The 15,740-nt window shown below is 40.8% G+C and overlaps 1 protein-coding gene across 6 annotated transcripts in view; it reads left to right on the top strand.

Moving 5' to 3' along the window:
- Ldah (lipid droplet associated hydrolase) overlaps positions 1-15,740 on the top strand; it is a 77,633-nt gene that overhangs the window by 10,350 nt on the left and 51,543 nt on the right. For all 6 annotated transcript variants that reach the window (XM_034514537.2, XM_034514538.2, XM_034514539.2 and 3 more), the window contains 2 exons: positions 2,082-2,237; positions 7,742-7,885. In XM_034514537.2, the coding sequence (XP_034370428.1) occupies positions 2,084-2,237; positions 7,742-7,885 (298 nt within the window). In that variant the 5' untranslated portion in view covers positions 2,082-2,083. The remainder of the gene's footprint in view (positions 1-2,081; positions 2,238-7,741; positions 7,886-15,740) is intronic.

Here is a 15,740-nt window from a genome sequence, read left to right as displayed (position 1 = left end):
CTCCAATCTCTTCCACCAAGAGCTCAACATGGCCTCCCCTCACAAAAGAAAAGTCTTTTAGAAGCCTGGGTCAGAGCTGTGAATGCCAGGATGAGAGTGGGGCTAGGATTGGGAGGTGGGAGGCAGTCAGCTGGTCATCAACTGGTCATTGACAGCGGGGGTCGGGGGGAGCATTCCAGAAGTAACTGAGGGATAAAACTTGGAGTAGACTGACAGGAGCAGAGGAGCAGCGGGCACTAAGGAAAGGACAGGCAGACCAAGGGCCAGGTTGGTGTGAAGGGGCTAGAACAGTGATTCCCAGTCTTCCACAGGGACCGAATGTCAGATGTCCTGCATATCAGATACTTAAAACTCACAACAGGAGCAAAATTACAGTTGTGAAGCAGCATCAAAATCATGGTATGGTTGGGGGTCACCACAGCATGAGGTCACGGCATTAGGAAAGTTGAGAACCACTGGGTTAGAAGGATAGAGTTTTGAAGTGTTAAGACTAAGTACTCTGTTGTCTGCAAGCATAACAGAGTATCATTAATAGTGTCAGGGATTGCCTTTTATCTGGCCTCAGTGGGAGAGGATGCACCTAGCCTCACAGACACTTGATATGCCAGGGTAGGGGGATACCTAGAGGGGCCCCACCCACTCAGAGAAGAAGGGGGAGACGGATGGAGTAGGGAGTGGAGGGGTGACAAGGAGGGAGGCAGTCCACAGGATGTAAAGTGAATAAGTAAAAATAATAATGATAATTTTTTAAAAAGACTTAGTGCCTACAGATGGAACAAAGGAGGCAATAAAGGGATTACTTAATTCAGTGTCACCAGTTTGTATGTATGAAGTTATTCAGAGAATTATTCATGCTTGCAGCCTCATATCCTAAGTATTGTCTGCCTACCTCTGTCATAATTCAATGACATAGTGTTTCCATTACACAAAACAATGCGCTTACACAAGTTTTAAAGAAGAGGATGACTAGACTGAGCATAAAGGAGCTCAGTGGCTTTCCATCCTGGGAGAGCTGAGTCTTTGACCAACCATTGCCAGGTGAAGGTAAAGGGCCCATGTCAGGTGAGGCACCAGGCCATCAGAGATCTCCAGATTAGGGAGATGGATGTCATCCAAGTGCACTGTTACTCCCAACTGGAGACAAGGAGGACGAGAGTGCTAATCTGACTTCGATTTCTGCTCCTTTCTGGTCTTTTCGTTCTTGACCATGTGACTGCATGTTCCATGGGAATCCCCTTTTTTGTCTTTTAGTGTTGTACTGCAGATAGCTGAATAGTCATGTATCTTTGACATGCTCTGTGGCATTTTCTTCTGTAGGGGCGATATTTAGAAAACGGCCGTCTGGTCCTGCTTGCTCCCAGGCAGCCACCATGTTCCCACTGCTCCTTGGCTCTGACCGGGACTCCTGCTAGCTAGATGTGCAGGCGCTGGCACCCATGAGACGCCAGACACAAAGCTCGGCTGAACCCCAGACAATATCTGCCATCCTTGCTGTACCCGGTAGAAATGAGACTCTTAAAGCTTAATGATTATCTAAAGGATTTATATATTTAGAACTGCTCAATCAACAAGATGCCCACACAATTAGAGTTGTTACCCAATATCTAACCTTTTGATAAAAGTTGCTACCCAGGACAGCTTTCAACCCATCTGCGGTGGTTCCCCATGGCTGCTAACCTCGTTCTTCTCCCCTTCCTCTCTTTCTCCCCTCCCCTTCCTCTCTTCTTCTCCCAGCTCCACCTCCCCTTCTACTGCCTAATCACCAAGCTCCACTGCGAATACAGTGTAGAAGAATAAATATCCTGCTGCATTCTTCTACATGGTTTTTTAAACTTTCCCCCTTTTATTCTCCAATACTGTCTTTGGCTCACAGTTTTCTATTTTACTGCCTTATGTGGAGGGGGTGTTGAGAGAATGTCTCCTGTAATCCACACTAGCCTCAAACCCCATGTAGCTGAAGCAGCTAACCTGGAACTCATGTCTCCACCTCCTGAGGGCTGAAACTACAGCTGTGCAGCACCACACCTGCCTTCTGCTGGCTCTGTGCATTGTTTCTCACCCGCTTCCACCCTTTTATTTAGAAATGGCCTCAGAAGTTGATGAACGAATCCCTGTGCATGAAGAATTCTTTCTCTGTGGTGGAGTTGAAACCCAGATAATAAAATGTGGGCCCTGGACTAACCTCTTTGATAAAGAAGGTGTCAGCAAGCCAAAACAACTTATCTTCATCATTCCCGGTAAGTCAAAAAGTCACAGATACTCAAAACATCTCTCTTTAGCTTAACCTTTTCTGGAAGTAAACTTACAATCTTGAAGGACTTAAGGTTCTTCTTGAAAGTCGATCTCATAGCATGTGTTAAAACAAAAACTCAACATACTGTACCAGCAGTGAGAGTTTGACGTTATCATCATAGCAGGCGCTGCTCCGTGGGCCAGAGGTTTGGTGAAGATGGGGTACAGAAGATAATAAACTCATGATGGTAGACTGAAGGCAGTGTCTTCCTGAAGCTGGAAGGAGGGAAATTTGGCAACTAAAATGGACAAAATATGAAAGGATTTAAGAGGAAACTGAAATAGTCCCCGCCCCACCCCGCCCTGCCCCATGGCTGTCTCCCATTAAGGGTTGAAGTTACTCTCTGAGAGTGCCCCTAGTGGAAGGTGAGGAGACACTCCTTGAGACTAGAATAGCCTGTATACTGACTGAATAAAGGAATTAACTTCCAAAAAAAAAAAGTATATGAATTCTTTAACAGCTTCACAATGGAATGCAGATTGAGAGTAAAGTCTAAAGGGGCCCAAGATTCTTCTGGAGTCCTCAGAGTTGGGGTGCTTAGGATGTTAGCCATTTCAGCTGATGAGAGGACCTAAGCTTGTAGTTCTTACAATTAGTACCTAGATGAGAATTAGCGCCTGAGAACACAGGTTACTTTGCCCTGCCACTGATTTCTGATGCAGAAAATCTGGGGACGGCACAGTCATTCTTAAGAGGGGAATTTGTTGCTTAAACTTAATGCAAGTGAGTCCTTTTGGATTTGATAACTGATGAATTATGGGGCAGAGGTGGTGACTCAATCCAGCTGGATTTTGCAGTCACTTTACATGTGCATAATAAGAGGACTGTCACTTAAGCATCCAATTTCTTGGGGAATACATGAGTGACTGAGAAGGGTTAAGAGGTCATGGGCAGATTAAGTCTTAAGGTCTGTGAAGTAGCTAAGTGAAGCAGGCAACCCACTGAACGCCCCACCTAGGGGGACTCGATTTACTCCTCATTTCTTCTGTGTATGCTGCCAAGACAAAAAAATCCCCTCTGCCATTGAAGTGTGTGAGGTGTCACAGAATACTGAGAGCACTACTAAAACAGTTCTAGGGGCAAAGAACCCACTGGGAAGCCATGCTTCCTGTGTGCAGAGGAAGCTGTTGGCGGGTGCACTGCAGATAGAGGGAAGTGTGACACATTCCTAGTTCCATGGTCTCTTTCCTTGTGGCACGAAGAGATTTTCCAATGTGTCTGTTCCTCTATGGCCTCAGTCATTTCTGTCAGATTCCTGAGAGGCCTAGGCTTGTTCCACTCCTTAGTTGGTGGGATCCCATTCCCTTTCCTTTGGGACCTCATCGACGTGAACTGTCATGAAAGTTAGGGTGCCTGTTTACAGGTGGAGGCATCCGGAGTTCTGTGGCCTCTCCAGGAATGCTATCTTCAGCATCCTCCTTGTGTTGCACTGTGTGTTGGTCTCTAAACACCATCCATTCGTGGTTATATAGAACCTTCATTTTAATGGTTGCTAAGAGGATGGGTAAAGAGGTCAGACCTGCCCAGTCCTCCGAGATAGGTGCAGTGAAATATGAAGACTGCGGCAAGTGGATCCCAGAACCATGCCAGCTGAGGGGAGAGAACCTTCCGTACATTTGGTAGAGAAATAGTAGGCATGACAGCGCATGACTGTGACCTCAGCACTTGGCAGGCTGAGGCAAGGGGATTGTTTTGAGTTTGAGGACAACCCTGGATTCATGGTAAGTACCAAGCCAGGATGTGCTAGAGTGTGAGAAACCCTATTTTAAAGGGGAAAGAGAGGATAGATACATAGACAAGTAGACATTAATGGAAAGAGACTCGCATCACTGGGTGTAAAGACTGGATAGAGAGTAGGAAGTCTGATTCAGTGTTCAGTATTAAAATTGTACCTGTATCACTAAATACACTCCTGACAAACTGACTCTGAGTATATGACTCATTCAGCTTATAAACATGATAAGTAAAATCAATTTTTAAGTGTTAAATGAATCCCATCATCCTGCAATCAACTCTACTTAGTCATAATGTACTTTTTAAAACATCTTAAGGGATCCAATTTGCTAGCCTTTAGATTCGAATGTCTCATATGTGTTCATTAGAATACTGACCTGTAGTTCTGTTTTTCTAGCAGTTGCATCAGGTTTTGGTATGAAGGTAATTAGACCTCACAGAACGGGTTAACAGCTGTTTCTTCCTTGCATGTTATCTAGAATAATACCTATAAACTTGATAGTATTTTTCCCCTTCAAATATTTGACAGCATTTAACAGTGAAGCCATGTAGGTCTGGATTTGTTCATGAGTTCTTTAATCTTTAAGCCTGACTTTCTTTAGTTCATAGTGGGACCATTGAGATTATTGAATTCTTCTTGAATAAGCTGTGGTGCTTTGTATCTTTATAGGAAGTTGCCTATTTCATGTATATTTCTAAAATAATGTTTTCTAATTATTCTTTGAATATAAAAAAAAATGATTGAAACCTGATCATGCCTTAACTCTTAACCACCACCACCTGTGTTTCTTACACTAAAAGGCAAATTTCTTACTGCAGTCCTCAAGGTGCTGACTAGGTTAGTTTACCCCTCAACCCTGTTTCGTCCAGGCTTCGGTATCCATATGTTCCTTGGTCATGGTGATATTGAAGTGACAGGAAGAGCCAAGAGCTAGGAGACGTGTGTTGCTTTAACAGCTAAGCTCTTTATTTCTTCACTGCCTTTGTCTTACCTTCTGGGCCTCAGAAAAGTCACTTCCTCAGACCTTGGGTTTGTTGTTTGATTTTTTAAGTCATACTAATGCCTATCACAGCATCCTGTTTGTTTTGTTTGTAGGAGTTATCACACTCGTGAATCAGCTCACTTGGTTATATGTGTGTATTCCCTCATACTGTATAAACCCCATGGAACTCCTTATATGCCTGTGTATGGCATAGTGACTTCCAAACAGCGAGTTCCCTATGCAAATGTAATGATTAAAATAATATACAATGGAAGCTATACAATTAGAATAGAGAAACTGAGCATACGGTGGTGGGCATTTTACTTGATATTTTATAGTATATTAAAGTAAGAAGAATTAATTGAGAGCCTATAATCAATAAGAGGATGAGCTTGAACTTACACTAAGACAGGGAGAGAAGGCCTTTCTATAGTGTCCTGTTATCTTGTACTCAGTGTCTTTGTAGAACCTGTCGTTGGAACTGCTGCACCTAAATCATTGTTTGCAATAATTCTAACAGCTTCCGTTTACTAATGCTTAGTTTCTTTTGCTGTGATAAAATGCCATGGCCGAAAACAAGCTGGGAAGGAAAGACTTTATTTCATCTTGTAGCTTTATCATCCATCACTCAGGGAAATCAGGGCAGGAACTCAAGGCAGAAACTAATGCAGGGGCCACGGAGGAGAGCTGCTTACCATCTTGTCCCACTTTGCTTGCTCAGCCTGCTTCCTTATAGCACCCAGAATTTCCAGCCCAGGGATGCCACCGCCCACAGGGAGCTGGCTATTCCCACATCAATTATCAATCAAGAAAATGCAGCCCAGGCTTGCCCACAGGCCAGTCTGGTGGGAGCATTTTCTCAGCAGTTACACAACCTTTTTGTTCTCACTGCTACATCAAATGAAGACTAAGTGAGTTATAATGTGTAAAGCACTAACTTCAGGTAAGATCTCACTGTGTTCAGAGGGTTAGCAAGTGATACTTCTAGCATATGTCGATTAGGTGGTAGAAAAATGTGATTTGGGGATAGAACATGCTCCAGAGAGGTTACACTCAGTAAATTCTTTGTAAAGTAATATGTAAGCTAGGCAGTGGTGGCACACACCTTTAGTCCCAGCACGAGGGAAGCAGAGGCCAAATTAAAGTGGAACTAAAGTTTGAGACCAGCCTAGAAAGTTTTAAATAAAGAGAAAAGGATTTATGTGTTAGTACATTTAGTACTAATAGGTTAGTACGTTTGTGTGTGTGTGTGTGTGTGTGTGTGTGTGTGTGTGTGTGTAGGTGTATAAGATGGAATGTTTTAGCAAAGGACAAAGTAAATAAGTTAAATTATTTGATTCCAAAACAACAAGTTCCTGCAGAAGTTGAGTGTTGGATCACAAGACGCTCCAGATGAGGGGTGTGTTAGAGTTAGTGATCTTATGAAACTGGCTCTTAAATGGGGGGATGTTGTGTGCTGTTTTCTACTTAATGCTCAACAGCATCCCCATTGCAAAGGTTTACATTTATAAAGACGAGGCAGACAGCGTGAGTGCCCGCCTTCTGTTGATAGTCCTCTTCTCCTTCCCTCATCTGCAACTGCACAGAGGCCAGCAAGCTGACCAAAGAGCACATCGTTACGTAGCAAAGTTAGCACTACCAGAGATGGTCAGAACTTAAAGCTTTCAGTCAGAATACCATAGGAGCATGATAACAGTATGAACAATGAGACCATTACAGAGTACCATGATTGCAGAAGGCTGTACAAGTGGAATAGTTAACACCTACATAACTATTACAGTGTTTCAAGTAATATTAAAATATGTCATACATCTATAAATTCACTTAGCATCATGTACATTTATATATTATTCCATTTCATGGACAAGAAGTCAAAGCATAGAGAAAATAAACAAATTCTGAAGCTTACAATCCATAGGGAAAGCCAGGCTGCAGCCCAGGCCGCCTGCATTCTTGACCACTTTACTGTGCTGTGCTTTCCAAGGACCAAGAAGATATAAACACCATGTGTGGATGCCAACCATGATTCATATACCATTGTCGCAGACCATGTTCAGCTAAAGTAGAGAAGACCTGACAGAATGAAGAAATAAGGAGCCATCTATGGCTAGGACTCCAGACAATGAAGCATGTGTACAGATGATGATTGCAGGCTGGGCTCCCCTACTTCATATTCTTTCACCCTGCAGCTGTATCGTACTCATTATTCTGTTTCTCTGCACCTATGTCAAAAATACATTCTATATACATACAATAAATCACATGTAGTATATGTATATTTCAGTCAATGATCATACACACACATACATACTACAAATACTTGTGGCAAATGGCAAGATAACACTGAGTAGACTCCCTTAAGTTTTCTAAGATTGTAACATTGATCTGACTGGCATGGGTTCGTTTGTTTTTTTGTTATTGTTTTGTTTTAGTTTTACTTTGGTACAGCTTAATAACTGAGGTGATCTTGAAATGCCGTAAAGACAGTATTAGTGGTTTGGGGTTTTATCCAGGTAACAGTGGGAAGCCACATAAGGGTGATTTAAAAAGATATTTCTGTGCTTTGATTTGTGGCTTGACGATCTTTCTTGTGATACCTAAGTGTAAATGTGAATGTTTGCTAGATTTGTAGAAAAAGGTGTGAGAAAACTCTGAGCCACCTTTTCTGGCCTGTACATCACCTTGCATAGGTCTGTTGCTCTTTCAAATCTAGAGTCTTTTCTTTTCCTAGGTAACCCAGGCCATTCCCCCTTCTACGTGCCATTTGCAAAGGCCTTGTACTCTTTGATGAAGAGCCGCTTCCCAATATGGATAATCTCTCATGCTGGCTTTTCCTTCATTCCCAAAGACAAGAAGATTCTTACAGCACCACAGGGTATGTCCTTATTAACACCTTTAAGATTCACAGTCAACAGGTACTCCGAGTTTCTAGAAAGTCTGTTAGCATTCACAGTTCACAAGCGCAAGCCCTGCTGTGACTTAAGACCCCAGAGCCACCTTTTTATAAGTTTGAGAAGGGAGAGCTGGGCTTCTGTGTGGTGATGTGCTAGATGGTTTGTTAGGGAAAGGATATTACTGTAGTGCTGCAAGTATTTGCATTTTGCCCATAAGAATTCTCAGATGTCTACTTTCCTAAAAAGTGTTTTTTAAGTGAGAGAATACATAATTTAAATTCCCTACAGATGTCAAGCTTATATCTTTCCCATTGGTTGTTTGAGGAAGGTAGGGGCTTTATTGCTTGCTTCACTCCTGGTTTTTACAGGCCACTCTTTCTGATTTAAAAGATAAGTAACATTTTACCTTTATGATTATATATTCCTGATTCTCTTAGACATTAATATACAGATTTCAACACAAAACCCTGTACTTTATGAATGATCTTAGATGATATTCAAGGCTAGTTTTGATTAATTAATTTATTTTTAACTGTACTCTGGCCACTTACCATCATATCAGATGTAATTGTTTTCTGTTTTAAAATGATTGTGGTTATGATTATGTATATGAACTCTTCTGAATACTCTCTGAACATTAGTGTATTCAAGTAGATAAATAATACCAATTTATCTTGTTCGTAACTTTACAGTTTACAGATGATCTCTTAGTTCCAGTGACTAATGCATGATTTTATTCATTTTTTAAAATAATATTTTTCAAATTAAAATGATATGTACCTGTTAGGTAAAATTTAAACAATGCAGAAGCTAAATAAAATGTATAGAATTGCTGCTTTATAATTTAAAATTGGAAAAGAATATTATAAATTATGCTTTGACTTAATTATGACCAAAAATTGTTAACTTCAAAACAAGTAAACATTGGCACATTAGCACTGAGAGGAAAGATTCTCTGGTACTTGAATGCTGAAGCCCAGGAATCGTACGCAAATTGAATTAAGCCTGTGAGAACTGTCTCGAGGTGGGTTTATCTTCCTTGGGTTTTTGGGTTTGTTTTTTCTGTTTTGTTTTGTTTTGTTTTGTTTGCCCTTTGTAAAGATGTGATGATGAAATGTGTATCTTAGACCTGAGTAATGTACTTACTTTTTTCATAAAGGTACTGCTGAATATTTATTTACTGCTGATTACTGTTCAGAAATTTTAGCTGGCAAACATTATGCATGAGGAAAGGATCTAATGCAAAATTCTTCCAAAATAAGTAGTAGACTTCCAGTTTCATCTCTGACCTGTAGAACTTGGAATCTACCACTCCTGTCCTCCCAACCGGGGAGGGGGGGGACTGAACAAACTAAAAACCAGTAGTTTTTCTTAGATATGTCAGGCACTCAAGAAAATAGAGCTAGGGTGTGTACAACCAGGACCAGTGGCACCGATGTGAGAGAACAGCTTACTTGGAAGAACTTGGGCAAGCCTTAGCCAGTAGAACACACAGAGGTGCGGTGCAGACATTTGAGAGTGAAGTGGAAATTCTCAGGGGCTTCCCAGGCTCTGTGAGTACTCCCTCCAGGAACTCCCATCTCAGTTCTTTGGCAATATTAGGACTTTGGTGTTAGTTTTGTTCCTTGTTTTTTATTTTGTTCTCTTTTTTTTTTTTTAAGATTTATTTTATTATTTTATGTGTGTGGTGTTTTCCCTGCATGTATGTATGTACACCGTGAACGATGTGCTTGGTGCCTAAGGAGGTCAGATCGGAAATACAGATTGGTTGTGACCCACCATGTGGGTACTGGAAATTGAACCCAGGTCCTCTGCAAGAACAACAAGTACTCTTAACTTCTGAGCCATCTCTCCAGCTTTGCTTGTTTATGTTTTCAGACAGGACCTCACTAAATAGCTCAAGATGTCTTTCAACTTGAAATTCTTCTGCCTCTCCCTCTTTAGTGGTGGGATTGTAGGAATATGCCAATGCCCAATTACAGGTTAAATTTTAAATGTCCCCAAAATGTTCTTCCACTGAGGGAGTGGTCTCCAGTGAGCAGTTTTCAAACATACAGTGGGGTCCTTGATAGGTGTGTGCCAGGAGGGCTCTGACCTCATGAACGAAGTACTCCATTTAGGAATTCATAATGTAATGGAATCCTGAGAGGTGGTAAACCTTTTTATGGAGTAAGTAGTTTAGTTCATTGGGGTCATGACCTTGGAAGATTTTTTTTTTCCCTTGTCCTCTTCCTTTCTCTTTTTCCTTCCTAGTCCTCAGAAAGCCAGCAGCTTTTTCTACTGCTCATTGCCGAGATGGTCTGTTTCCCAGTACCCAAAACAATAGGGCCAGACAGCTGTGGGTTGGGACCTCTAAAACCATGAGCCAATCTCTGTGGTACTTTGTCATGGCAGTAAAGCTGACACAGTAATTATCTGAGAATGTCTTCCAAGGTCTTCTTGGGGTAGGAATGGGAGGGGAGATCGTTTTCATCATTCCCAAAGAATTCTCAGTAGCATAAGCCTACTCTCCAAGGGATGAGACCCCGCCAGACCTTGTCTGACCCAAGGAAGGGCCTCCTAGCCTTCTTGCCTCACATAGAGAAGGAAACTGATCTGAAAAGCATTTGTTATGATCACAGCACAGAATGTCAGGCCCTGGGAGACTATATTAACTATACAATTGTAGAATGCTTTCTCCACCAGCCCCATATTTTACACCATGTTAATAGGCTTTGCATATAACAAAGGTGTGCGTACTGCAAGTTACAGGATCTATTAAGGAGGTCTTCCGGGAAAACAGCAGCAGGAAGGGTGAACAAACAATGGCATGGATGAAATCAAAGCCTCTAATAAATATTAAGCGTAGCTCAGTTCCTGGCCACCTTAATATAAAGCCACATGCCAAGAATCTATTTATTCACTTCAGTTCCTAGTACTGGTACATCATGTCCAACTTTAGTCAGAAAAGTTACAAGGCTTTGTAAAAGGCAAGAGAAAAACAGTAAGACTGAATAACAAATTGTGAACCATAACCAAATTCAGATGTGCCTGTTGCCAATGTTAAGCTTATCAGATAGAATGGTCAAAATAACTATGACAATTAATATATTGAGACTCTAATGAAAACATAGTAATTCGAGTTGACAGTTGGATACATTTTAAGAAAGAATAAAAAGAAAGTAGTAGAAGATACTGCAACAAAGATGAAAAATGGCTTTCATGGGCTTGATATTAGGCCCAGTGAAGCTAAGGAAAGGATCCGTAAAATTGAAAATAGATCAGTAGAAACTTTGCAAACAACAACAACAAAAAAATAATGTTCTTAAAGAACTGGATATCCAAGAACTATGGGCAGTTTCAAAGATGCAACATCTGCATAATTAGAATACCAGAAGATGGGGAGGATAAAGGTAAAGGAGGGAGTGGAGAGGATACAGAGGATGGAGGGAACAGAGAGGATGGGGAGAGCGGAGCCAAAGTAATGGAAGCATTTAACTCACATAATAAAACTCAGATGCAGGAAGCCTGGAGAACAGTGAGCAGGAAAAATACTCAAAATCTTTGCCTGTGTGTCATATATTGAAATTATAGGAAACCAGTAGAACCCTTGAAAGGCAACAATGAAATTTCCTAGAACCCTCCTGTCACATACAAAAGAGGAAAATAAAGTAAAATATTTAGTTTTGGAAGAAAAATATCATCAACCTAGAATTTTATGTCTAATAAAATTATCTTTAGAAAGGAAAGAAAGTGGAAAGTAAAGGAAAGAAAGTAATAACTTTCTAGACAAAAGCAGAGGATACTCTTTGCTTTAGCTCTACCTTACAAGAAAAGTGAGGTGGGGATAGAAACTCAAATCTGTAACAAGAAAGGAAAAGCAGCGGTTAGAAAGATGGCTGATCAGTTAAGACCTGCTGCTCCTTAGAGACCAGAGCTCAGTTCCTAGTACCCATATCCAGGGTCATAACCACCTGGAACTCTGCTTCCAGAGGACCCAACACCTTCTCTGGCCTCTGTGGACACACACACACACACACACACACACACACAAATAAAAATATTAAAAAGGAGAGCAAGGAAGAAATGAGTAAGTTTTTAAGTTCCTTATTCTAAATAACTGCTCGTTTAGGAAGTGATGCTGGTGTGTGGGTGAGTGGAATGAGTGTTGGCACTGGCATGAAGGATGAAGGAGAACAATTAAGATCATTGTTATGTAACAAAACTAAAGGTAAAGTGATACATTGTTACATTTGGCTTACATTAAGTACTGTGAATTCTTCTAGGGCAACCACTAAAAATAATGATGATGATGATAATAATAGTAATAAATTTTTAAATTAAAGAAATATAACAACTATGACATGACAAAGAGAGAGAATGGAATGATTAAATATACTCATTTAAGACCAAAAAAAGTAGAAGAAAGAAAAGCAAGGAAAAGGGGGCATCAAAGCAGAATGCACTTAGTGGAGATGAAAGGGAGGCTTAGTAATTAAGTGGACTTTCCTTTCAGAGGACCCAGGTTGGGCAGCTCACAGTCACCTGTAACTCCAGCTTCAGGGAATCCAGGACAGTTTTCTGGTCTCCCCAGGCACATGCCCTCACATGCACGTACCTACACATATATATATATCATTAAAAATCAAATAAAAAAATTTAAAAATTTAAAATTATATATGATCATTTTATTTAATTGTATTAGTGATAAGTTTGAATATGAATACTTTGAAGGATAGTCTCTCAGAGTAGATAAAAATAAGATCCCACAATCCGCTGTCTACAAGAAACTCCTGAAAGAACAGACCTAGTGGCTCCTTAGTGAAAACTAGTTATTATCCATTCCCTTTGCTCAAGCTTCTGAGTCATGAGCAGCCATCCTGTCTTAATCCTACATCCTTTCATGGAGAAAAAGACATATATGTAGTATAGAGAGAATTCTTAGTTATGGCAACAACAGCAGTCACAGTAACCATCCAAAGCTGTACTAAAATCAGAAGCAAATAAACACTCTGAGTAGCAACTTTGAAAGTGAAAACAGATGGAAAGGATGAGCCAAGATCAGGATGCTCAAACTCTGACATGCACCAATGTTGTTTATTAACATAAATGGCCACCCCCTGAGTCACTGATCAGTAGATGGAGGACACCATCTGAGAATCTGTATTTCTAACAGCTTCCCAGAAGCCTTCATGCTGCTGGTCTTAGGACCACATCTTCAGTATCTTGGCCATGGATTTTTTTTCCCGACTTAGTAAGCACTGGTTGGTGCACACAACCAGTGAAAAGTGTCTGCTGTGAGTCCGAATTTCTAGGAAATGTATTTAATTTGTGTTTTAAGCTGATGCTTGCTTATGTATAACTTTACTCGAGTGCTTATTGTTTGGACTGCTTCTGAACTTACTAATGAGTTAATGACTTAGCAATTACACTGAGCTTTTTGCTACCTAATGAGAACAGTGCCATCTAGAGGCATTAGCCCAGAGGGCCAGCAGATACTGAGTAGCTGGGTAAAAGGGCAGTTTATCCCCACTGAGGACTTATTAATCCCCAACTAGGCCATGGTGTGCAGTGCTGCAGGAGAATTGACTAGAACTAGAGATGCCCGTCTCCACCTTCTGAAATGACTCTTTCCATCTCTTCCCTGAGGATCCCAAAAGGTCTATGAGGCCACGTGTAGCCATGGCCTTCCCAACCTACGTGATCCAGTAGAGGTGATGTAGAGGTCACACTTGCAAGTGTGTGCCATAGCAGATGGGTTAGCACAGCAGGACAGTTGCATCATTTCCCATCTGAGATGATGATCCTGAGTACAGGTGCCCACATGCAAGGCATAGTCTGAGAACTACATAATGACTGAGAGAAAGCTATGGCGGCACCTCAAAGGTTGACAGACGTTTTGCTTCGTAATAGCACGTGTTAAGACTATGAACAGTTGGAAATAATATTCTGGTTGCAGTATATTGACAGAACCACAAAGTGGCTCTAACGGCAGAGCAGATGTTCTCTGATGCCACAAAGGGATGATTCAAGAAAAACTGAGACGAAATGTTAACAAATTGGGAGTTTAAAATGTTTTTTGGCCTTGATTCACTAGAACGGCTTACTCGGTGGCAAATTTATTATCAACTACTTCAAGTCTTTTGTTCAAAACATATAAAACACCAGCTTGGAATTATACTAGTTTAGCTTTAGCAGATGAAAACATTACCTTAAAATTTTATGTAGTCTTTCATAAATGATGAATTTGGCTCATGCAGTTGTAAAGAAACAAAACCACACCCAATAGTCCTACAGATAGAGAGACTGCTTGTAAAGTTCCCTCCTCCCAGAGAAGTGTATAGCAGAAGGACTTTGAGGAAAGATGTGCCCAAAGGTGGGGACAGTCAGGCCGGTGCTCATGACCACTAGGAATTCAAGCAAGTTTCTAAAGTGCAGAGCTGGAGAAAATGTAGAAATCAAGTGCATGGTTACAGTCCAGAGGCTGGTGAGAGGACTGAAGAGCCTCCTTCTGCTTTCAGATTCTTAAGGAATTGATGCTCTGCAGGTACACTCAGTGGAGATATCCTCAAATCAGAGACAAACAAGAAGCTCAAAATCTACACAGTTCTTGTGGCAAGCATTTCCAATAAGACGTCCTCAGGATGGCCTACATGCTCATCAGTATCTGGATATTGTGCCTGAAAACCCCAGCACCTTTCTAAGTGCATTTAGTAGTCTCTGATGCACTGGGGGCTGTTGGCATGGACCCCACAGCCAAACATGCTGCTCCTTTCTGTGTAGTCTACATACATGCACTAGTGTAATGTCCCATGTCCTGCTCGATTTATGACAACTTTCTTTTCTAACCACCTTGTTCCATTTCTCCCTGTAGCCAGTAACAGCCTTCAAACTCCTCACCATTTCCAAATGTCACACTCTGTGCCATTTTACTTGCTTGGTTTACTGTTTCTAGCATTTTGTTCTTCTGTATTTCTCTCTTGTTCCATATATTTATCCTGTTGAAGTCCTTAGTGGATCGTTCATGCCTGTTGAGTGGAAAGCATAATTTGATGACTTTCTATGAAACCATCTGTTTGTAGAACAATAATTAAAATTACTTTTAAAACATTCTTAAAGTTCATAGTTTTTTTTATTCGTTTTTAAGTTAGGTAGCATTTGTAAATAACTATAAATGTCTGTCTCTCATCCCTTCAGTGTGTTGAACACTTTGAGAGCTGGCAGAGTCTCACCAACATTTATATCCAGGGAGCTTGCAGAGGACTGAGAGAGCTGGGAACAGAGTTTGCTCCCAAACTGTGAGCGTGTCCTTTCATCTCAGCAAACCTAGAGATGATGGTGAGAGGAAAGTCATTTGGATCTCTGAGTGAAGGAGGCGTAAAGACTTGAGGGCCACCGTTCTCACCAATGGCTTCTCTGAGCTTTAGCATGAGCCCACAAAGTCCCTTGGGCTTTCTGTGTCCCATTTGAGTAACAACAAGGAGACTCTTTTTTCCTGTAAAATAGAAGCAAGATACCTGGGGGCCACACACCAAAGTTCTCCTTTATTTTAAACATTAAGTTCAATATTCATACTTATTTAACAGTCCAAGTTCTGTTACTATATGATGGCTAGCACTGCTAGACTCTTTTTAATATTAAAAATAAAATAAAATAATACACAAAAAGGTTTTTTACATTCATCCTCTGGTTCTACTTTTGTGAATTTAGAGTAAAAATTTCATGGCTTTTAGATTGTTTTTATTACAATATGTATGTTTGGTAAATAATTGTTTTTAAAGGTCCAGCTAAGGAATAAATAGTACGCCCATCTTGATCAAAGATTTTAAATGCTAAGTTTTGATTTCAGCCTTTTGT

This window comes from Arvicanthis niloticus, chromosome 11 (assembly GCF_011762505.2).
Source record: "Arvicanthis niloticus isolate mArvNil1 chromosome 11, mArvNil1.pat.X, whole genome shotgun sequence".
In the NCBI taxonomy this organism is placed as follows: domain Eukaryota; kingdom Metazoa; phylum Chordata; class Mammalia; order Rodentia; family Muridae; genus Arvicanthis; species Arvicanthis niloticus.
This window is presented reverse-complemented; position numbering and strand designations above follow the sequence as displayed.